The sequence below is a fragment of the Lolium rigidum genome, chromosome 2, assembly GCF_022539505.1.
Source record: "Lolium rigidum isolate FL_2022 chromosome 2, APGP_CSIRO_Lrig_0.1, whole genome shotgun sequence".
NCBI lineage: Eukaryota > Viridiplantae > Streptophyta > Magnoliopsida > Poales > Poaceae > Lolium > Lolium rigidum.
The window spans coordinates 151,900,004-151,924,709 of record NC_061509.1 but is presented as its reverse complement, the minus strand read 5'-3'; the positions used below and the strand labels follow the sequence as shown (position 1 = coordinate 151,924,709).

Here is a 24,706-nt window from a genome sequence, read left to right as displayed (position 1 = left end):
AGCAATGAATATCATCATGAATTGATAACATGTTCAGATCTGAGATCATGGCACTCGGGCCCAAATGTACTTAGGGCATCTCTACCCTAAGTACAAAAACCGATTAGAGGAGTAAAAATTGGTAAAAGATGCACCTAACCGAAGTACAAAACGGTTAGAGGAGAAAATTTTAGTAGTCGGAGGAGTATACTTGGCCGGGGAGGAGTATTTTGCCCGCCTCCACCCCGTCGCAACCCACCCTCCGCCGTTCTTGCCCGCCCACCTCTTCATCGGTGTCGATGTCGCCTAGTCCGCCCGAAATCGACACGCAGCTCTCGGCCGCACATTCGACGGTCATCCTCGGCGTCTTCGATGCCCCGATGTCGCCGCAATCGAACATCTCCGCCGCGACCGCGGGGAGGAAGAGGTTGGGGCCAACGGCGTGGTCCGGTTCTTCGCCACGGCATTGTAGCCCTCGCCAATGCCAACGGAAAGCGTGTGGAGGATCCGGAGGTGGCGCCTCGTCCTCCACTAAATCCGGTGGCCGACCGGCGGCGAGCAAGCCCACTCCGGCAAAAATGATGCTCATCAAGGCAGCGGCCAACAAGAAGAGGAAGAAGTCCGCGACAACACTTCCAAAGGCTGCACCAACCCCTCTGTCTCGCAAGGCCTCATCGGCGAACCCTCCCCGAGGCCGGACCGCCCGTCCGACCATCGTCATCATCGATCACAGCGAGGTGTTCGTTGAAACGCCGACAAGGTAAAAAAATCGTTTTTTTTTCTTCACATCTCATTCGGTGATGGTTGTAGACATGTGGTGATCTTGTTGTGATGAATCGTAGTTCGGTGAGGGAGGAGGTGGCCGACTTCATGGTATAATTGGATGGGAGCCATTACGTCAGGATAGATGATATCCTCTTTGACGATTAAGAGGTCGAGGCCACCAAGCAGTGGCGTACGCAGGAAAGAATTTGAGGGGGGGCACACCTTCAAAAAAAAAATTTTGCGCTCCCCAAAATGTGAAAAACCTGTGCCTAATGAAGTAATGAACAATATATAAGACAAATTTATTGTCAACATTGAAGTTCAATACATATATCAAATATGCACGATTACTATACAAATAATTTAAAACATGAAAAGAGTCTAACATGATAATATAGCATAAACAGAAAATTACATCTTTTCTCCAATACATTAATGAACACCATCGCTCGATAAATTTCACTAACCATTGGTTCAAGAGCTCATCACCCATCTTTTCTCATGTCATCAATAAAGATCTTAAGTTGGAGTTCAAGTTTTAACAAATCCATTCTTGATATGTTATTGAGGTAGAATTGTGCAAGTCTCATTACCTGCAATTTATACAGTTAGACAAATAACACACAGTGCAAGGGAGCCGAAATTTTGCTGGAGAACAGAATCGTTTTCCTGCAATTTATAATTACAGAGATACCAGTTACTGGAGATATGCCTCTCCATGGAAGCTCCGGCTACATACAGTTACAGAGCTACCAGTTTCGCTGAAGACCGTGTAGTGTTCGTACAGCCTACCGTCCACGGCGATCACCGTCCTCTGCTTGTCGCTGCCGGGAGTGTCCCGTCCGAGCTTTTTGAGGATCCCGAATATCCCTGCCGGCGGTCAGTGCGCCGGCCGGGGCGGCGCGGCTGGGTGACGCGGTGAGGGCGGGCCGCGGGCGGGCGGCGGCCGGAGGACAGCCGGACAGTCCAGGGCGGGCGGGCGGCGGCGGCGCTGGGACCACGTCGGCTGGCGGCGGCTGTCGGGGCGCGGGGATCCGGGATCGCGTGGCAGAATGCGTGACTGGAGTCTGGAGACCGCGTCCGCCTGTGAGTCTGTGACCTCGTCGACGACTCCTCCAGGCTCTCCAGTTCGGGCTAATTGGGCCTTTTCCATAGGGTACCAATTTGGGCTGCAGAATTTCTGGGTGGGCCACGGCCCCCCCGGCCCCCCGCTGCGTCCGCCCATGCCACCAAGGAAGTGGTGGAGGAGACACAAGGGAGCACAAAGAAGCCAAGAGCCACCAACAATAACCAACAAGAGGATGTTGCATTTGTGCTATGCTTGGATGAATGTGTCACTTGACGCATCGGTTGGCAACGACCAATCCAAAGAGAAGTTTTGGGCTCGTATCAAGGACTACAACAACAACATCATCATCACCATTCCAATCACTTGCACACAAGGCTCTCTCGGCCACCGGTGAGGCGCCATTCTAGAGCAATGCAACAGTTGGAGTGCCTGTTACGGAGTATGAGACCATCATCGAAGACCTCTACAGCTACGCAACAAGACGAATGGTGGCAAAGGTTTCAACTTGCATCATTGCTACAAAGAGCTTGTTGGCAATGAAAAGTAGGTGCAGAGGAATTGGGAGACCACTCCAAAGAGGTCAAGGGTTAGCATCTCCGTTGAGGCCAGCGATGAGGAAGATGAAGACCCGCACAAGAGGCCCGAAGGGCAAAAGCTTGCAAAAAAGAGGATAAAAAGAGGTTCCCAAGGAGGATACAAGGAAGAAATTTGTGCTATGGTTGAGACCAAGAAAGCTTCGGCGGTCGAGAGGAGAGGGGAGAAGGTGGCAATGTGGGCCAAGCTCAAGACCATGGAGGAGGAGAAGTGGAAGAAGATGGCCACCGAAGAGAGAAAAGCCATTGCCGAGGAGAAGAGGATTGCACTGAGGGGACCATGACAGCATGCAGGTGCACGACACGGGCAACGAGGTGGCGCGGCGGAAGAAGGAGATCGCAGCGAGCCGAAGGATGATGGAGGACAAGATGAGGAGGCACGCTAAGGCCATCAATGGGGCCAGGACTGCGACAGCCACCGGCATGCAGGGGATGCTACCTGCAGTGTTCGAGGAGATGGTTGCGCTCTCCAACGGGGCGACGTAAATCGGACGCCCAAAATGGCCACATGCGTCCATATGCGTCGGCCCGTGGGTACGAAAATGGTCATTTTTGATCGCGCGTCCGTTTGCGTCTGGAGGTGCCCCGCAGCCTGACGCATTTGGTCCGCGGACACGAAAGTTAGCATTCAAACACCAAAATAAACAAGTTCAAAGTACTTATTTATTACACCCAAATATTTCAAAGTCTGCATGAGGATGAGGTGATATTGATGACTAATCAATGTCTTCATGGCCAACTAATGCCTACTGATGCTCAATCAAATTCTTCTGTAGGCGTTTGGACATGTTGTCATCGGTGACTTCAATATTCATATGCAGATACTATTGGCAGCTTGATGACCCAGGGCTTGGCGCAATAAGCTCACCCTGGAAATCCCATATGTGATTATTGCAGCCATCATAACGCCCATCTTCAATGATCATGGTGTATGGTGTGCATGATCACGCAACAGGTCATCACCTCATGCATGGTCTTCAGTGACCATGTTCTAGCTAGGTGATGAACAATTGCCAACCAAGCTTGGAGCACACCAAATCCCCGCTCCACATCTTTCCTGGTAGCTACTCATCGAAGATATCAGTAGCCATTACGTACGATATCATGCGAATAGCTGCGGAACATTTTTGGTAGGAGGCAAAGTCTAGAGCACCTGTGGCATCGGGCCTGCATTGGAAGTATGGGTCGTAGTCTCTAACACCCCGTAGAACGACCATGAACAACTCCACTGACACCCGATACCGCCGCCGGAACATTTTTTCCTGGAACATCGGATTGGTGCGGTCTAAGTAGTCCTCGCAGAGCCGGAGGTGCCCACCGACTTTGTCGCGTGGCAGGTTTCTTGAGCGGCCCTTCAGAGAGCCCCGATACACCGGCATTTGGCTAGCATTGTGCTCGCGGAGGATGAAGGCTGCCGTAGCCATGGCATGCGTCGTCTTGTTGGACTCGTCGCCGGAAGAGGAGTCAATGACCTCACTGCGGAACTTGTCAATGAACTTCCACATGTCCACCTGTGTGGGTAGCAACTACGAATCAATGGTGGCCTACAATGACACCCAAAAATGAATTCGGGAACCTACCAACGCAATTGACCGAACATGTCTTGGGCGGCGAGGTCGGTCGACACAGTCTGCAGATGTGTGGCCACCAAAGATGCAACATATGCGGCCAAGGGGCTGGAGATTCTACCCCGACTCCAATCATGTACTCCAGCGGGCAAGGGCGGAACAAAGGTCGGGTACTACACGATGGTGCCGCGGGGTTGGGGTGGGCTAGCGGGCTGGTAGCATCGCCCTAGGGCTGCAAAGAAGGGGAGGAGGAAGGAAATTCGAACGGTCGATTTCGCTGTTCCTAACATACGGGGCCGGTTGAAATATTAGGTCACTCGGGGCCGGTTGAAATACTAGGTCACTCGGCGCGCATTTGCGTCTGGGCGGACAGACCAATCACTATGCGTACGCCGCTAGGTCTAGATGTACAGGAATAGGGCTGAGGCAGTCACCGGTGCGGGTGAACGCTACCCACGGTCTTGTCGGCGTTGCTTGCTTGCCAGCACGCTGGAGGCGAAAGAAAGGAAGGGCGAGGGGAGGAAGATTGACTGGTAGGGGAAAGACGCGAAGGGCTCCCGCGACGCGAAGGCGAATAGGGTTCCGCCCCATCGCGCCGCCGCCACCGCCAGGCCTTCCTCGCCTCCGCCCCCGACCCCCACCCCTCCTCTCCCCCGGCCCTTGCTGCCGCTCCCAGCGGGCGACAGGAGGGCGCCCAGCGCCTAGCGCCCCCTCGCCCCCCTCCTCCGGCCTCCCCAGCCTCCGCCATCGGCGCAGGCCGCCGGGCAAAGCCCCGTGCGGTGCCGGCGGCGGCGGAGCTGCTCTTCCCCGCACATAAGAAGGGGAGACGCGGGGTCTCCTCGTCTGGTGGCGGTGCTCCCAGGTCGGAGCGGTTCCGGCGGCGGCGTTTCCTCCTTGGTGGTGCGGCGGCGAGTGACGACGACTTGGTGGCGAGGCTCTTTGGCCTCGGGACGGCGCGGTGGCTCGGGGCTCCACCTGCCTGGCCCAGATCTGGGCCCTTCGGGCCCCATCTAGGTCCGGGCGGGCCGGCTCCCTCCCCCGTGGTGCTCCTCTAGGCGGACGGAGGGAAGGCCGGAGCTCGGGGCGGCGATGTCGGCGGAGCGTAGACAAGAACTTCACGAGCCCGCTCGGGCTCGGCCGGGCCAGGTGGGCCTGGTGTGTTCCGGTCGCCGCGTCCAGTCGGTGTCCGCAGGTGGCGGTGGAGGTGGTTCCTCCGGCGTGGCTGCTGACGTGTTGCCTCTTGCTCCCGGTTGGCTCGTCCTGTTCGTGATGACCCCGCTTCGTTGGTCACGGTGAGACGGCGGTGGTGCTTGCAAGGCCGTGGTGGCGCATGGTGGTGGGTGGCGAGTGTGGTGGAGCACGATGGAGTGTCCAAGGCGAGGTTGCGAGGGTCGGGAGAAATCCCTGTCGGCATTGCCGGCACCGACGCGGTGACGCCCGCGGGCGCCACTCTTCCTTCTTGAAGGGCGTTGGGTGAAGCCCTGTTTCCATGTCCTTGCGCGTACCGGGGGAAACCCTAGGACTACTCCGGGCAGCCGTTGCGTCGTCGTTGCACCCCTTCTTGAAGGTGTTGCTTGGTACGCGGAACTTCAGAGGAGGAGCGTGGTGGGCATTATCCGGCGGGCGCAGCGGTTGCAATGCATCTCCGTTTTCATTCATTGATCCGACCCTTTCGGCATTAGTTTCTCTTTTCTTTCTTTTGTGTTTTTTTTTTTTGGGCTTGCTTTGTGTTGTTTGCCCCAGCAATGGATCCTATGTTGTATTGGTGGTGTGCTATATTAATATAGCGGGGCGAAAGCATATTTCGAGGAGGAGCACGCTGGAGGCTGTGTGTACTTAGGGCAGTAGCCACTTGAGTGGTGTTCAGAGAAATGAGAATAAAATCAAGGCTACTCTCGGGCTTCTTATTTGACCATTTCTGCTGGGTTTTATGGCATAATAATTAACCATGACGTGCATATTTGCCCAGAAATGTTAGTACAGCTTGATTCGATCATTTTGCGTCTGAAGCTGGCATGTGTTTGCTAGGAACAATATAAACGACAAAAGAAAGTCTATTAAGTGCACTTTTAACTCTTTCACTCCAGTAACTAAGACTCCATTCTGATATCGATACAAAAGATGTAAAGACGTAAATCTGCAACAGTAGTTCTATCTAGATTGCTAGGAGGAGAAAGTATATCAAACAACATGGCAAGTCATAGGATGTGAACTTTGTGCAAAGAGCACAGTTTTACTTTAAGCAACCAACTATATCCCTCTTTTTCCTTAAGAAGTACACAGACTATCAGGCATCAGACCATGGAATAGGAAAAGATCAAACCTATCCATTCCACTTTATATCACCGGTTCACTCTTTTGAAAGAGCCATGACATTGAAGTTCATTGAGTCAGGGTTCTGTGCAATTCTGGCTTTGATGACTTTAGCAGCATCCTGAGAACAGATTTAAGAAGATTGCACTGTTATTATTATAGAAAAAACAGATATGAAATAGTAAACCAAAAACCAGAAACTGTATCCATTCTAAATGCAAGTCATCTGGACAGATGACACCAAGCTCAACATGAAAAAGATGTACCCATGTGCAGATACGATTAAACATCTATTCACAAAAGGGACAACGGTGACAAACTATATGACCAATGTCAAACATTGCCCGATATCCACATTGTATTTTGTCCAATAAATTTATTGAGCCCGAAGCATCACACCAGCTAAAAGACGGATATCTTGTTCCATATAATCCAACAATTGGGCCCTATTATCCTTCAGAGAAGACACTTGAACCTCGTCATGTACTATTGACCCTTTTGAACCTAAGTGCGGACATAAAGTCTTAGCCAATGTTTCTAGACTATTAGGGAGTAGAGTGTAGGAATCTCGTAGATGGAACAACAATTTATTCCGCCCAGATGGAGTAATCCTAGAAACAGATAACTGGTAAAGCTTATTGTTCCTCATCAGAGGTTTAATGGAGCACTCGACCATATGATAAAAACTTCATTAAGAGAATACCATCGAATTAAAACAATCAACTGGTAGGACAATAGATAGGGCTGAAATATATAAGCGCTGTTTTACATCAAAAGTAGAAAACAGAAGATGGGAACAAAATGTTTGACCTGCAGCAATGTTTCAGGTGATGAAGGGCCATGAGATATTGGTTTCGATTTTCGTCCATCAAGCTCATAAAGTTCACCTGTCGCATGCCAAAGAAGATTGCATCATTAGTTTGCCAATGGATTACTACTAAAAGTTGCAATTAGCGTTTAAGTATGCTATTACGATACGTACCATCAACACAAGAGAAACATACAAAATGTTCATTCACATCAACATTTGCCTGCACAAGGAAGACAATTAATATGAGAGGCACATCCCCACCTCAACTCTATGGAGGATATCACTAGTATTGTCATATTTCCTATTTTCCACTATTTTGGACAAGGCCTGGATCCATTAGAACTTCTCTTGCACAACTGAAGTGTCGTACTATCATTAGTGTAATTGGTTATTCCTCAAAAGGGTGAGTGTACTAAGTAGTGGACATATCAAGAAGAATGGAATGGGAGTGGTTACATCAGTGTCACCAGCAGAAGCAGCAATTGAATGAGCACCCTCCATCTCATCATCCTCCTCGAGAAAGGCAGCACGCTGAAGGTAGCAAACATGTTGTACATAAGGATAATAAAATAGGTCATTACCGAAGCATAAATGAATTTTAATATTTAAAATACTAACCTGGACAGGATCCATATCAGCTGTTTTCTTATAAAACCTATCAAAATAAGATCCCTCAACTGCAAAGAAAGGAGAGAATAAATTCAGAACTAGTAAAGCAGCTAAGGATATGTTCGTGTTTAAGCCTGTTAAATAGGTTATACATTTCAGGAAAAAAAAAAGTGAGCGTAAAAACAATACTAAATAGATAGACCACTAGACCAACTCTATAGCAACCAAAAGCATGTACTAGTATATGCGTATAATGTGCTACTACCTCTGTCCATAAATAGATGTTTAAGATTTGTTTAAATCTGAATGTATCTAGACGCTATTTAGTGTCTAGATACATCCAGATTTAGACAAACCTCAGACATCTATTTTATTTTATTTTTTGAGGGAGGGAGTAGAAAGATAGATCAGGGTATGACCTATTAAGTTGGCCGTGAACAAAAGAGCATGCATAATAGCCATAATACCCAATACCAAGCATTTCCGTATTTTTCTTTTACATTTTCTGATCCCTAATCTCATTTCTCATGACACTTGAGCCACTTTCATTCCATCCCATCAAACTTTTTGTTTATTTTAGTCAGAACTGCAAAATGGGTGATACTTTGCAAGATTGAAGTGTATAAAATAAGTAAAACTTATTTATATTAGAGTGAAGTATACATCATAGCTCCATCGTCTATTTCAAGGATCTCATGGAGGTCTAGGAACTCTGAGCCGGAAGTGCAATTTCACCCAGGTCCAAATCTACCGCGACACATTGACCGTTACAACACATTAATTTGGACCTTGATGGCTCGCTAGTTGCACTTGCAGGACCAAAATGACGATTTTCAAATTTCAAGGGCTTACTTGAGACACTCGAAATAGTTTAGGGACCTATGATGCACTTAACTCTTTATATTATGATCAAACCAAGTTTGAATATATGATCAATATAGACAAGGTGCTTGCTGTTTATTGTTGGGAATACTTAAGAAAATGTGGATCACTGAAAAAGCATCACTTAATATAAGTTTCATGTCTGCTAAATTATTACCAACTGACAACTTTATTCTGTACCACAGGGAATAGTTCAGGACATAATAGCTTGACAGTAACTAATAGATTGCAGCCCCTTATTAAAGGTCATCAAAAGTTGCAAGAGTTACCCAGATTGATATTGGATACAGCATTCCCTATTGCATGAATAACACCAACCGTTCCGCAAGCGTTCCCAACAGTCTGTTTTGTAAAGTACACCTTCTTGCTTAAATCCTGCATACCAAGTCATTAGATTAGAAAGGTAAATGATATCTGCATAAACTAACCCTGTACTCCCTCCGATCAATAATAAGTGTGGGAGTTTTAGATCAAATTTAGACTAAATTGAACTAAAGCCCTGACACATATTATGGATGGGAGGGAGTAACATTTTTTCCAGCAAAACAGATCTACATATTCGAACTGATGCTCAAGTAGATAACTGGTGGCCTACAAACTGACATGTAGTTCAACATTTGTTTGTATAAAGTAAAAGATGATTTGGATCTATCCAACATATACTTTGCACACAAATAAAATCAAGGGTGAAACATGTTTGCCGAAACAGACACTGGAAAATGTAACATAGCCAGGGTATCATAACTGGTGGCCTACAAACTGACATGCACTTCAACATTTTGTATAAAGTAAAAGATGATTTGGATCTATCCAACATATACTTTGCACACAAATAAAATCAACGTGGAACATGTTTGCCGAAACAGACACTGGAAAGTGTAACATATCCAGGGTATGATAAGAAGTCTCCTAGTCTCCTAGTGATTGGAACATAATTGGGAGAATAACATCTGTCGTGTTTGATTTCCCATAATATGACATCAAAATTCATAAGCGACAGATAAAAAAGTATAAATTCAACATATATTATGGGCATACAGTTAGTATGGTTGCACTCCAACCATTTATTGTTCAACCAGTGACCTAAGCAGTTACAGTAAATTCATTTGGACCACTAAATTAGGCTACTTACAGAATGGCACACATTATTACAGATGTCTTAATATACCTGTAGCACTTTCCAAGTTCCAAGCGAAGGATGTGAAAAATGTATAATAAGTAACATGACCATGGATAATTTTTGCTAGGACGAAACAGTCATGAGTGCAACTATACAACTGCAAAAATGATCAACGCTAACTACTCTAAAGAAGATTCGATACTAATGTTATTGGATAAGAAAATAAGAAAGTTAAGATCAAGCTTGCACCAGAAAATGGCCATGTGACCAGACTTGTGTTCTATTAAGAGAATGACATGGATGTGAGTTATGGTGTAGAAAACATTACTGTCAACCATGACGAAGTGAAACGATATCTTCTCACTGGTCAGGGCAAAAATTACAGTGCTATTTGGTGTTCAGAAAAAACTATTGCATGCGATTACATCAAATCTAGGCTAACTTAATGGAGTTCATAACTAGAGGCGTTCCTGCAGTACTACATCATACAGCAACACTAGCCAGAGTGAACCATTCAAAAACCCCGTAAAGTGAGCCTAGACGTTTAGTCCATTTCATGTGTATGGCTGTACATTCTAACTGCTAACAATTTTGATGCAGCAACAACAAGGGCTGTGGGTAGAGTTAAAGATCCCAATTCGACAAGGCAAACAATTCATACACACCAACCGTGTTTCGTCAAATAAAACAGTATCGCCAAAGATTAGCAACTTTGGGACCTTTTACAACACTACAGCGTACAGGAATAAGTCGTTGGTGTGTCTTGGTGTAGCTGTATAACCCGACAGAGTGCACTGCAAATATTAGCACCACAAAAATCTGGCTGTATCTCAAATAGCAATGGACCTATACTGAACCCATGGAGATATTTAACCACCAAACATAAAACAGTATTCCTGCTGTCTGCGGTAAAAATCCAGTTAACGGAGACCATCTAGAATTCGGAAAGCCGTGCTAGGGCACTGTTAATTGTATCTTCCCTACCTAGTTCAGCGCACTGTTCACCAATCTACGCCATACAAAGATCACAAGGTAGATGAAGCATTCAGTCGAACACACCAGATTCGCTAGACAGGGAAAGCAAGCTAAGCAGGACAACAGAACCGTACCTTGCCCCCTGCCGTGGAGGTGGTAGAAGCGTCGTATTCCTCCACCTTGTCATCCTGCTCACCCCAGAAAGCAACAAAACTCAGCATCGCCCTCTTCACGGCACAGGATTAAAAAGGGATCAGGAGGAATTTAATAACCTGGGAGGTGAGCGGGTAGAGGAAGATGACGGCGAGCACGGGCTGGGGCACCATGGCGAGCAGGTCGTCGTCGAGGCCGTAGACGTCGCAGAACTGCACCTCGCCCTCGGTGACTCCCAGCCCCCACATGAACTGCGGCGGCGGCGGCAACTGTCGGTTAGAGCGCGCCCGGAACGGAAGGAAGGAAGCGGAACCCTAGAGCCGGGTGGGGTGGGTAGGTGGTGGTCACCTGGTTCATGACGTCGGGGTTGGCCTCGAGCGGGATCCATCGCTTCCCCATCTTCTCTTGGCTTGCGGAGGAAGAAGAAGAAGAGGCCTGGCGGAGGAGAGGGGAGAAGCAATAGCGGCGCGTAGGGGCCAATTGGGTTCGGGGCGAGCGTTTTCTGTGCGCTGCGCGGTGGCGTTCTCCCTACGCTCGTACCCCAGGCGTCCGTGTCTAGTTGGTCGAATTCCTCGGCTTTGACCCGAAAGAATTTTCGGATGATTTTGGATGCTTTCAACCAAAACAACCTTTTCCCAAAATTTGACATCATGTAGTAGAACAAAATAATGGACAATTTGGCCCGCAACTGTAAAAAGATGCCCTGAGCAAAGGCAAAATTACAACCAACAATGTTGATCTCAGATTTTTTTTTTGTGGCTAAAGCCACAATCGCTGCACAACAATAGCCCTCAGCGGGGCGTACCACATCGAGAAATTAGGGCCACTTCTTTTAGGTTTATGGAGGTGCTTCTAGGTTCCAAACAGGTGAAGTCCAAAAGAACTCTCAGGCTTATGATCAGCTTAATTCCACCGAGAAGCGATGCCGTAGTGCAAATCTAGAAACTGCCCAGACCCAGTTTCCCGAGCTTCTCCTTTAGTTAGCCGAATCGGTATGTCAACTTGGCCCCAGAATTGAGAGCATTTTACAGGAGATGCCACCCCGAAGTGCCGGTTCAGCGAATAACAAAAAGAAAAAAGCAAAAGAAAACGAAAACAGATCTCTCCCCATCGTCCCGAGCAAAAAATCGGGAGAAGCCCACGTTCGCTAGGGTTCCGCCGCCGGACCCGCCGCTCCACCGTCGCCGGACCCGCCGCTCCACCGCCGGCCTCTCCGCTCGCATCCGCCCCGTCCATCGCCGCTACCGGACCTGCCCCTCCGTCGCCACCACTGCTGGCCCGCCGTCGCCATCGTAGCTGGCCCCGCCGCTCCACCGCCGCCGGCCCCGCCGCCGGCCTCTCCGCTCGCATCCACCCCGTACATCGCCGCTACCGGACCTGCCCCTCCGTCGCCACCACTGCTGGCCCGCCGTCGCCATCGTAGCCGGCCCCGCCCCCGCGCCCCCGCAAGCCCGGCAAGCAAGGTCGTCGATCCACCTCCGCCGGTGACACCCTCGGCCAGTCCATGACGACCCCTGTGCCCACGGTAACTACCACTTTCCTTCCAATTTCGGACATCTTTTTGCACCATGAACTGATTCTATTTTGTGGATTGATGTCAGTTTGTTGCTGCTACTGTGTATGTGTAGTTGTTCATGGCTGTGAGCTAATATCTGTCCATGTGAACTATGATTTAAATTCTGGGCACTTGTGATCTATGCTATGGTTTATTGATGTTGGCATTTACATGTACGAATAAAAAATCTGGGCACTTTTGATGTAAAATCTGTCCATGTACATTGGTTTACTGATGTTGTTATGCATGTACATTCACGAACATGTGAAAGCAAGTTGGGATCCCGTTGCTCACCGTGTTTTTCTTGATTGCTGCATCGAAGAAGTGAACAAAAATAATCGTCCGGTGCAAGTTTTGAATGCAAATGGTTACGCCAATTTGGTTTCAAACTTCAACACGCGCACAAAGAGACAATATGATAAAAAGCAAATGAAAAATAGATGGCACAACTACGCAAGGACATTGCTGAGAGTTTAGTTGCGTGAGAAGTTCTTGTATTGTAGTTATGAATACACTATGACATTTGTTTTATTTTGGATTGTACTAAATTATACTACGACACCGTATTCTAATTATTATTAGACTTTCTTTAATTTTCTTCATTCATTTGTAGCACTAACACGACCATATCTATGGTATTATAAGTTATTTCGAACACATATCCAATTTAGGGACATTACAGGCATTTCACAACTCAACACCTCAAATAAGCAAAATTTCTAGAAGCCCAAAAGAATAGGAAGAACTTGCTTCTAGGAGCTTCTTCCCACCACAGTTTCTCCCCACCATTTCCTATAAGCTGGCTTCTGCATAAGCAGGAGCCCAAAAGAAGTGGCCCTAGTCATTTATGTACCTGCAAAAATGTAGATGACCAACCGAATAACCACGATACTGGATTATTATGATCTAGGGGGGAGGGGGGGCACCGCCCCTGAGTTGTACATACTAGTAGACATGAAACCATTCCAATGTTCTACATTACAAAACTAGTTCAAAACGTTCACGTCCAATGCAGTTCATCATGTGAAAATTCCATGCTTCAACTCTTCTAGGGAGAAAACTTGCACATTTCTTCCGGACCTTGGTAATACGTGGCATGGACATTTTTTGAGGTGACATCATCGTTGCTAGTTATTATATTGAAAAGAAAAGAAAAAGGTTATACAGAAACATCAGAGCAAGCATTAGGACCGAGCAATTGAGGGCACCGTAGTTATGTTCAAGATCCTCTCGGTTACATGATTGAACATAACAAAAGAAACCTCTCCATATATTAAGAAACATAGTCATACTTTTTTTTTATTTTTTTTTCGAATTTTCACCGGGGGGAGAGGATCCCCACCTGAATTATATCGAAAAAAAGGGGGCAGGCCCCAGATGTTTTACAGCAAGGGGACAGAGAGAAGAGAAGAGAGATTAAATTACAAACGATCACGCAACAGGTGCCTGGAGACATGCAAGCCATGCATCAACATTCTCTTGGAGCCTGGGAGGGAGACGTCCATGCCAGAGAACGGCGTCGTCGCGGCAAGCCTTCAGAAGACGAGGGAGAGAGGCATCATCGCCGCGAAACACTTTCGCGTTACGCTGCTTCCAGAGATGCCAGCAGCCAAGAAGAAGGAAGGTCGAGGTGGCATCGCTCGCCACCCTGCTCGGAGCACGTAGGAGAGGTAGGTCGGTGATGTGGGCAGCAGTTGGGATGGCCACGCCAATGGATCGCCAGAATCCAGCCGCCGGGGGGCAGTGGAGCAGCAGGTGGCTTGCTGTCTCCAGAGTGGCGTCGCACAGGGGGCAGGCGGAGCCGGCGACGTCGACGATGGCTTTGCGCAGGAGGTTGTCCCTTGTCTAGATTCTTGATTGAAGTAGGAGCCAAGCAAAGAATTGTACCCGAGAGGGAGCCCAGCCCCCCAGACGAAGCTTGCATGGGCGGAGAGCACGCCGCCGAAGCAGTGCAGCCGATAGAGCTCGACGGTGCGAAGAGTGTTGCGCGGCCCAGCGCAGCGAAGCAAGGTGCGCTCGTCAGGTACGTTGCGGAGCTTTCTTTTATATTTGATATTGTCCAATGTATTGTTCATGGTGTAGTTTCTGATTGTGCAACTCATGACCTCTAATTTGGAAATGGTAAAGTCAATCCCACTAGCGTGGTTTCGTACAACTCGGGGGGGGGGAGGGCGCTCCCCCGCCCCCTCCCGTGACTATGAACATTTAAGAAAAAAATTATAGTCTCAGAGATGAAAGAAAGTAGAGAGTCATTCGCCCCATGCTTCCTCCCCTAGCTCCGCCACAATCCTACAAAGAGATAATTGCGCAAATCATATTCATGGAACATACACACCAATCTAAGCATACGTTTGTCCTAGCGTCACCAGGCCAACGGCCTTGATTTTAAAGGTTGGAACAAATGAGTTGTTGGATAAGATGATGTTAACTTTGATGGTGCCTTTGGTGGGAGCAATGGATCCACGTACAACTACAAGGTATGACCCTAGAAAAAATCTTAATACATGGTGGAAAAAAAGTGAACCTATAGATAATTAGCTTCTCACCCCACCGAGTTTCTACTCTGGCTCCCCCACTACTTGGCAGAACTCTGATGGACACCAACAAGAACCAATTGTTATCCATAAAAACACTTAGATATAAAAACATACAAACTCCTTGGCAGCACCGCGCTAACCATCGCCGCCTACTGAGACAAGAATGAAACTAGAGCACTTACATTTGAAACAACATCACCATCGCCGCTAAGCGGTACGACAAAAACTATCATAATTTAGCTTTCTACACAGAAGAAAGAGGCAAGAATCCCATCCCTTATGCTACATGGTACCAAACACAAGCAGAAACTAGGTATGGAGGTATCCAAGCAACACCATAAGAAGATCATATTGTGTTAAGAATTATTTTTAGAAGGAGAGGTAGCTGAAGTAATGTTGAAAAGCAAATGACATATCTTACGTACTGATGCGGTGTTAGGTTGTAAGGGTATATTGCCCCTATGTGTGATTTTGTTAATTAGTGACAACCCCTATGGACTAATGTTTTCATTGAGTTTATATGAAGGAATATTCCATAGGTACTACTTGTAGTCCATGAGTTGGATTCAAGTATGGATGCCATGATGATAAAAGATATACCTTGTGTATTGGCATCAAGATCGTCGATTTGAAGATATATGTGATATGATCAAGAAGAAATGAAGATGGAGTTTGTATGTGAAACTCAATATTAGCCATGTTCTAGCTTATGTGATAAACAATGAATGATCAAGATCTTGAGTGCTTGATTTCAAGTGAAGAATTCAAGTTATGGCTCTAAGTCGGTGTCATGATAGTCTCATAAGTTGAGCTATGGTTGACTAAGATTTAGAGCATGCAAACAAATGAAGAATTCTATATACACCCCAAGATAGTATGATAGAACATGAGAAGATACAAGGTTGACCAATATAAAGAGTGAAAAATAGATTCAAGTTTGGTCCAGGGCCGGCTTAAGGATTTCGAAGGCCCCAGGGCGAACTGTATTAATGGGCCCAAAGGAGGAAAAATGTCCATGCAAACATGCATGGATAAATTTTTTGTCAACTAATTAACAGCGATAATTTTCACTTTTCAGTAGCATCAAAAATCTAATAAATATTATTGCCTCTGTTCCAAACTATGTATCATAGAAGCTACATTGAATAAAAAGGAGAAATAGCTTGCTAAGAAACCTGCAACCTCGAGTAATCATTAGAAACAAGACTTCCACGCATTTTTTGACCCAACATGTCCGTCTCCTCCACAAATGAGCTGAAACTGACAGGGAACAGACATAGTGACGGAAGGACCTGTGTTGTAAAAAAAAGAAACAGTCACATATTGATAATTTTGATTGAACACGAAAAAGTAGAGTAAGCCAGCAGGGTCTTGTTGAGTTTGTTTGAGATTTACATGTTGATTTTGATCTCTCCCCAATCCCGTGGTTCCGTTCCTCCGTCTCGGACTATCTCTCACTGTGTGATTAGCGAAATAGGGATTGGGGATTTGATTTTAGGGGTGAGACGACTATCTCAGACGAGGGAGGTGAGGCGGCGGAAAAGGAGATCCATGCGTGATTCGATCGAGGGAAAGAAAACTTCAGTCTGTGCGATCTGAGAGACAGCAATATTTTGTTTCCTGGACCTTTGGCCTAGCTGTGCGATGCAATAAAACATGGGCCTCTTCTTTTGTCCTTCTACAATGCATATACATAGTATGTAGCAGATATGGGCCCTAAATTGGCTGGGCCCCGGGCTGTTGCACTTGTTGCCCTGGGCCAGAGCCGCCTCTGGTTTGGTCAACACATGAAGCATGAAGAATGTGCCAGAGAAGTCATGTGGTATGGTAAGCCATGTCAATTATGCTTTATGAACTAACCCATCATATATGTTCCCTTGTGTTGTCTATGTGAGTTAGGTATCTTTTCATGGGCATGCAATAAAGTGAGATCTCATATAGCCCATGAGAGGATGACGTCAAGTGGTGATCGTCATCAAGGTTGAGTTGGGCAAGTTCAAGTTGAGCATCTCAAGAGGATCATATGTTTGATGCTTGCCGTCCATTTGGTGATAATGGACATGTGAAAACGTGCATCAATGGAGTTTTCCCATCATGGTGTATGGGGGAGCATTTGTGAGTCTTCACGAAGTAACGATGATCAGTGAGGCATTCCGGCTTGAGTGGAGCTTGAAGAGTTATCATCAAGATCAAGCGGGACGCGCAAGGCAAAGGTATGGCCTTGATATGTTTTCCTTTTACCGGTCTCAAGGTGGTTGTTGGGAGACCGGATTATAGGATAGATAGCCGCACTAGCAAGAGGGGCTTTCGGTAGGGTAACTTGATCACATCGTCTTAGGGAGCTCAACCTTGTGCATACTTTGCATATCCCTATTACTTCTTGGTGTTTCTCTGTGAGAGGTTCTTGAGTTTGTTGCTAGCTTTACAACAAGCTCAAATTCATCGAATACGGAATCCGCATGCATCTTCTATTGCGTTTTCGAGTTTGGACGTCTTCACCGTTTCTTGACGGTGGGAGACTCCCTCTCTAGAATTATCTAAAAATATCCTATGAGGAGTCTCCATATGTCCAGTTTTTGTTGGGGTTCTATTCGTCGTCATATTTCCAACAAAATTGGTTTCTTGTCAATCGGAGTTCGGGAGCATTTTCTGTTTAAAAGGAAAAGAAAACGTCTTCAGGCCCTGTGTATTCTGGCACTGTCGCTCGGTGCCCGCCCGGCCTAAGCCGTGCCACCGGCTAGCCCGGTGCAAACCGGCTCCTGGACTGGTGGCAACCGGGCACTATTCAGGGAGGTCTCCAGCTTCTCCCGGTGCGGGCCCGACGTACGGTCCGGTTTGGACCGGCCGGTCCGGCATCACGCCCGGCCACGCCGGCCTCTGGACCGGCTCCTGCTCCGATGACAACCGGGGGCAGGTTCTGTATGTCCTGGACTCGCCCCGGTCTCGGCCCAGCGCACCATCCGGTGCCAGCCGGATGGTCCGGCCTGTGGCCCGGTCTGACCGGCCCCTGGACCGGTTGGCCCGGCCCCTGGCCTAGTTGACCGGCTTCCTCGACTGATGCTGAGCTGGACACTTCCCAAATGGTTAGATTTAGGCTTGGGCTATAAATAGACCTTCTTCCACCTTGGTCTTAGTGACGAGGGGCATGCGGTGGACTGCGCCGTCCGGGAGAGTGAGGAAGGTGTCGTCGCGGAGGACGAGCCACGGGAGCGGCGGGGTGATACGTTGATGCGTGCAGTTGACACACGTCCGTTGGGAACCCCAAGAGGAAGGTGTGATGCAGACAGTAGCAAGTTTTCCCTCAGAAAGAAACCAAGGTTTATCGAACCAGGAGGAGCCAAGAAGCACGTTGAAGGTTGATGGTGGCGGAATGTAATGCGGCGCAACACCGGGGATTCGGCGCCAACGTGGAACACTGCACGGCACAACCAAAGTACTTTGCCCCAACGAAACAGTGAGGTTGTCAATCTCACCGACTTGCTGTAACAAAGGATTAACCGTATTGTGTGGAAGATGATTGTTTGCGAGAAAACGAGTAAAACAAGTATTGCGATAGATTGTATGCTATGTAAAAGAATAGGACCGGGGTCCACGGTTCACTAGAGGTGTCTCTCCCATAAGATAAAAGCATGTTGGGTGAACAAATTACGGTCGGGCAATTGACAAATAGAGAGGGCATAACAATGCACATACATGACATGATAAATATAGTGAGATTTAATTGGGCATTACGACAAAGTACATAGACCGCTATCCGGCATGCATCTATGCCTAAAAGTCCACCTTCGAGGTTATCATCCGAACCCCTTCCGGTATTAAGTTGCAAAACAACGAGACAATTGCATTAAGTATGGTGCGTAATGTAATCAATAACTACATCCTTAGACATAGCATCAATGTTTTATCCCTAGTGGCAACAGCACATCCACAACCTTAGAACTTTCCGTCACTTGTCCCGGATTTAATGGAGGCATGAACCCACTATCGAGCATAAATACTCCCTCTTGGAGTTAAGAGCAAAAACTTGGCCGAGCCTCTACTAATAACGGAGAGCATGCAAGATCATAAACAACACATAGGTAATAACTTGATAATTAACATAACATAGTATTCTCTATCCATCGGATCCCGACAAACACAACATATAGAATTACGGATAGATGATCTTGATCATGTTAGGCAGCTCACAAGATCCGACAATGAAGCACAATGAGGAGAAGACAACCATCTAGCTACTGCTATGGACCCATAGTCCAGGGGTGAACTACTCACTCATCACTCCGGAGAGCGACCATGGCGGTGAAGAGTCCTCCGGGAGATGAATCCCCTCTCCGGCAGGGTGCCGGAGGTGATCTCCGAGAATCCCCCGAGATGGGATTGGCGGCGGCGGCGTCTCGGTAAGGTTTTCCGTATCGTGGCTCTCGGTGCGGGGGTTTCGCGACGGAGGCTTTAAGTAGGCGGAAGGGCAACGCGGGGGCCACACGAGGGCCCCACACGCCAGGGCCGCGCGGCCTAGGGCTGGGCCGCGCCGCCCTGTTGTGGCGGCGCCTCGTGTCCCCACTTCCTTTCCCCCTCGGTCTTCTGGAAGCTTCGTGGCAAAATAGGACCTTGGGCGTTGATTTCGTCCAATTCCGAGAATATTTCTTTACTAGGATTTCTGAAACCAAAAACAGTAGAAAACGACAAGCGGCTCTTCGGCATCTTGTTAATAGGTTAGTGCCGGAAAATGCATAAATACGACATATAATGTGTATAAAACATGTAGATATCATCAATAATGTGGCATGGAACATAAGAATTATCGGTCATACGTGAGACGATCGCTCTCTAGAAAAAATAAAGGCACAACGTAGAGACATTCATATCGTCGCTTAAATAATGTAGAGGCACTCTCTTTACCATTAGAGTGCATTGTTATGGCATTTTAGTTTTATCTTGACATATATATTCTCTTCAGATGCATGTTGAAGCATGTCTGAAGAGCAACGCCATAGAAGGATTCTCTTATGTCCTTCAAAGATAGACTCCAATATACGTTTTACTCCAATATACGTTACCACTAAAGTATGTTTTCTCTAAAAAATATACAGTGTCAAAATTGAAGAAAAGCATAATGCACATACCAAATATATGTATGGCACATGAACAAAATATGGCTGAATACTTATTCATAAAAAGGTCAATACAGATACACTGAGAATTCAGTAACTGTTAGAATAAATATGAATATTAAACTTTCAAACACAAGCCACACGGCACCAAAGTGTCTGTGAAGGAAAAAAGACAACTGAACCCGCCATGTCCGTGTCTTCACTGTTGCACCTTTTTATGCTGAAGTAGCTTCCTCGGGTCTACTTTAGTGAGCTACTGCTTCCTTGTACTTCTTCTAACTGAAAGAGTATGCCCTCGAAGTCAAAGAAGCAGCCAATAAAAAAGCTACTCATATTTTTGTTCAGTTATCTACTGTACAAAGCATGAAAATATAATGCAGTCAATCATATAATAATGATGACTCAAATTTATGAAGATTGAGCAGTCTATCTTATCCTGGTAAAAAAGAGATGTGGCACAAACACGGATTTGTTGTTGCACAATGGTGGTTCTATATCAAGACCCCATGATTATGGCACGGGATGTTGCATTTAATATGGCATTCTAGCGAGATACGCGGGGAGTTACAAGAATAATACGAACAAACATACTGAGTGTTCATATGAACAGGTGAGAGGTACCCAGATTTCTTTGACTATGTGCATGCTAAATTGTTGACTGACTGCTAGACATTGTACAATTGCATTTTAAAGATATTGTTCAATGCACACGAAAAAGATAAACAAAGCTAGTGCTATTCTGAGACACCTAATCTAGTATTTATATCACTAACCGGCTTGGCTAGTTGTGTTCAGATCTGCTTAATTATGCTCCTACGTTCTTTAAGTGAACACCGTATATAATATTGTACGGAGACAACAAGATATAAAATTAGTGAATATTTGATAAAAATCACCGTTAAAGAAAGCATTATGTGATTTCCCTGTTGTTCAATGTCATTGTTTTTCCTCAATCAAGTGCCAGCATAGAAGTTAAATCATGTACACCCTTGATCCAAATTACTTGTCACAAATTTAATGACAATGGTAATATACTGAATTCAACTGCCCAATTGTTGTAGGGTGCTAAATGATCTTCTAATTTAAGAATTGCCAAAAATTCAATTAAACGAGTCACAAATTCCCACCAAGCATCTAATTTGGTCATTAGAAAAACTTCTATTTTTATGAATACCACACAAACAGAAGACAATACATTTTCATTACTTAGATTAACATCAATTAGTAAGGTGAATTTTCTACTCCCGGTGACTGGGTTAAGACAGTATGAGGTGAAGACAAGGTGGAGGACAGGAGGCAGCTATGGTAGTTGTTAATTGGGCAGTCTTCCACGCTTATTAAAACTACTGAAAAAAGTTACAGTGGCCAAATACAGTCGCGCCATGGGATCTAATTCAGGAAATAGATCAACTCTGACAGATAATCTCAATATGTTGACATGAGGATCTCACTATTAAATTTCTTTTATATATTTTGTAGAACTAAGTCTGACATAATTAAATTGTCAATTTCTAGTTCCCAAGTTACAAAAAGACAAATAAAAATCTAGTAGTACGTACTGTATAAATAAGAAAGTAGAACAAGCACAGTAGTAAAATTAGTCCAAAAGTACACTTACCTTCACCTTTTCTAGCCTCCTCTTCCCTCCACTGGCCCAGAACCATTGTTCCTCCCAGATTCAATTTCTGACACTAAACTCAGCCTCACGACATGATTGATTCACACCTGGAAAGCACTCTAAAACAACAGCAAAGATCAGTGCAAAAAAAAAGATGATAAGACAGTAATCAATGTTTTGGCAAGATTAGCAAAAGTTAAGATGATATAAGGAAAAAACTATAAGGTTAAAAGTACTGCATGATGTAATACAATCATCCTGCAGTAATCTACCAAAAACAATGCTCACTTGCATAATTAATTCAGAAGACGTTTAACTAGATAGACAACACATCAATCACGCAAACAGTATAGAACTAAACAAAACGCAGATCTTGGTCCCCATGCGATCTCGCTATCTCAATCACGGCCAGGCAGATGGTTATCCAGGCTCGCGTGTTCCATGATCAGCCTCAACTGCCTGGTCAACGGGCGCGGGCGTCGGCAATCTTACTGTGGAAAGACAGCAACCGGCCCTTGCAGGAAGAGCTGCTTTAGGTCTACGAAGCCCTTGTCGCTATCTGCAGCCAGTGGACGAGAATGGGATTGGGCGTCATCTGCATCAGTGGACCCTTCGGAAAGCAAAGGGGAGCGGAGCTTCAATCTACCTGCTGCAGCCGCTGGTGTACCGCACCATTGGGCAGTGTTGGTCTCAATGAAGGAGTTGGGTGCGCAGGCTCGGCCGATGGAGTCGAAGCCCGGGGCCAGTGGAAAGGGTGTTGGTGTCTTGCCTTTCAGCTGTGAAGATTGTGCCTTGGCCGGCGCAGAGGAGGAGCTTGACAGAGGAGGTAGGAGAGGATGCGGCGGCGGGGCGGGGACTTCAGGAAGGGCACGCACGATGGGATTTTCCAATAACTAGGATCGTGGGTTGGATCATTGAATAAAATTAATCTACAAAATTTTGGAAGATCGGCGGAAGTGAAAATGATTTAATTTACTAGAACATTGAAAAAGCTATAAAACACACTTCAATCCCGTGCAACATTTTCTGGTTCTATGAAAATCCTGATACTCATTAAATTATTACCGTTCGAGGAATATGCGTGAATCCAATATTAATATTCATGGTAACTACTTCACATAATAGTGAGATGAGTTTCTTAGGAATACATAAAGTTATATGAACATAGCTGTTGTATGAATTTTGTTGTACTTCATAGTTTGCTTACAAATGTAATGTCTCGTCCCGACAAATGCAATACTTACAAAAAATATGTAGTCATAGTTCTCTTAGTCTTATCACATTTTAGAGGCCCCCATTTTGGTGGCGTGAGTTTGTGTTGTTAGATACAAAATGTAACATATTAGAAACTTTCATGATACTTTCAATACACTTTCCGCCGAGGTGCATTGATCCAGGATTGAGTCGGATCGATTTTTACGTCGGTGGCGATAAAGTGCATTGAAGTGTCAAATGTTAGAATCTAGATTCCTACCATATACTCAAAGATATTTTATCATGAAAGTTGTGTAATAGTAATGGAGATAAAAGTTATAATACATGATCTCTAGCAATAATGTTCTAGCGATAGATCATTTGAGATTTGGTAGGTAAATAATAATTAGTAAAGCAAGTTAAAAGGGCTTAGGATGTTTAACTAGTATCCTTGTATGGTTTTATGGATGGGAAAAATAATGAGTTAGTAGAATCAATCCATAAAAAGGATCAAAGATTCTACATTATTCTGATTATATGATTGATTGGGACTCAACATGGATTCTACGATTAGTGGGTTCACTAATGGATTTGGATCGTCTGGGTGATGTAATAATAAGTCAGATAAATAGGATTCTAAGCCAGTAGGATTGAAAGATTGACTACCTTGCTTTCACAGGAGATTTTATTCGGTATGTTTAACAAGCTATACACGACCATGATTTGCATACTATATGCAAGAGTTGATGGTGCTAGATGTTCAACTTCTTATTCACCAAGTGACCAACGTTATGTTGATTATATCGTTAAGTTTCTATTTTCTAATTCATATAATAATCTTTTGAGCAAGCATGCCATGATACATTTTGAAGCATCCAAAATTTTCTTCATGATTGTGATATACATTGGTGGCAGTATCCATCCGACTTTTGAGGCATTATCAATATGTCTATACAGTAAGAGATACACATAGTATTGACTATGAAAATGACTCTGTTGTTGGTGCCATAGTTGTCATATTTAATGCTTTTACAGGAGCTTCTGAAGACCTTCGAGGGAATGTCATCAAGGAGATGTCTCTATTGTTAAAGAGCATTCCCGGGAATGTCTGCTATAATGCCTTTACATTTTGGTAAGACATGTTGAAATGTCTCTAGGTATACATCTCTATAGCTAGGCATTTATCTAAAATGTCTCCCCTTAATGCCTCTCGACCAAGCCCAGAGTTAAGTTTCAGAAGACCCATGGAATTTTCTCTAAATGTCTCTCGCATGTTTTTGTTGTAGTGAGGAGGCTGAACAAAGGCACTTTGAAGTAGGATGAGTTTCTGGGCGATTCTATGCCTTTGGCAGGGAGATCATCCAAGGGCAGTGATGGGCCTTCTTTTAGGCATGTGGGTACGAGGCTAGTGGCCTCTCCATTTGGCCAGCAGGACCCTCATCTCCTTCCCAAGCATGCGAGATACCATGGAGGTGAAGGATTTAGGCCCATCGAAGTATGATTCACGGTGTGGCGAAGCTCATCGCCAGGTGCTCTTCATATGCTGCTGCACGCCGCGTATGGGCGAGATCATTCTGGTCCTATCAGGGCTTCATTCGTGGGCGCTGCCTCCGCAGCCTTCCATTCGAGCCGGGTCCACGGCTAGGAGGTTGAATGCACTCAAAGGCCCGGCGATCATGTTGAAGCTTGACATCACCAAAGCTTTCGGCCTTTGTGGATGATCCTTCCTCCTTGATTTATGACCAAGTTGGGCTTTGGCCCCAAGTGGATTTCTATGGTGGTGGGGCTGCTGTGCCCGGCCTCAACCGAGTGCGGTGAATGGTGTAGCGGGGGACCTTATATACAACGGGCGTG

At 45.9% G+C, this 24,706-nt stretch overlaps 1 protein-coding gene across 1 annotated transcript; it reads right to left on the bottom strand.

Moving 5' to 3' along the window:
- Positions 1–6,010: 6,010 nt before the first annotated feature.
- On the bottom strand, positions 6,011–11,260 carry LOC124692453 (ubiquitin carboxyl-terminal hydrolase 3-like). The gene is made up of 9 exons (XM_047225839.1): positions 11,186–11,260; positions 10,957–11,088; positions 10,819–10,872; positions 8,859–8,964; positions 7,717–7,775; positions 7,555–7,629; positions 7,270–7,318; positions 7,098–7,174; positions 6,011–6,408 (listed from the first exon to the last, which is right to left on the bottom strand). Exons 1-9 carry the CDS (start codon positions 11,234–11,236, stop codon positions 6,325–6,327), a joined length of 687 nt encoding a protein of 228 aa, XP_047081795.1. The 5' UTR covers positions 11,237–11,260; the 3' UTR covers positions 6,011–6,324.
- Positions 11,261–24,706: the final 13,446 nt, after the last annotated feature.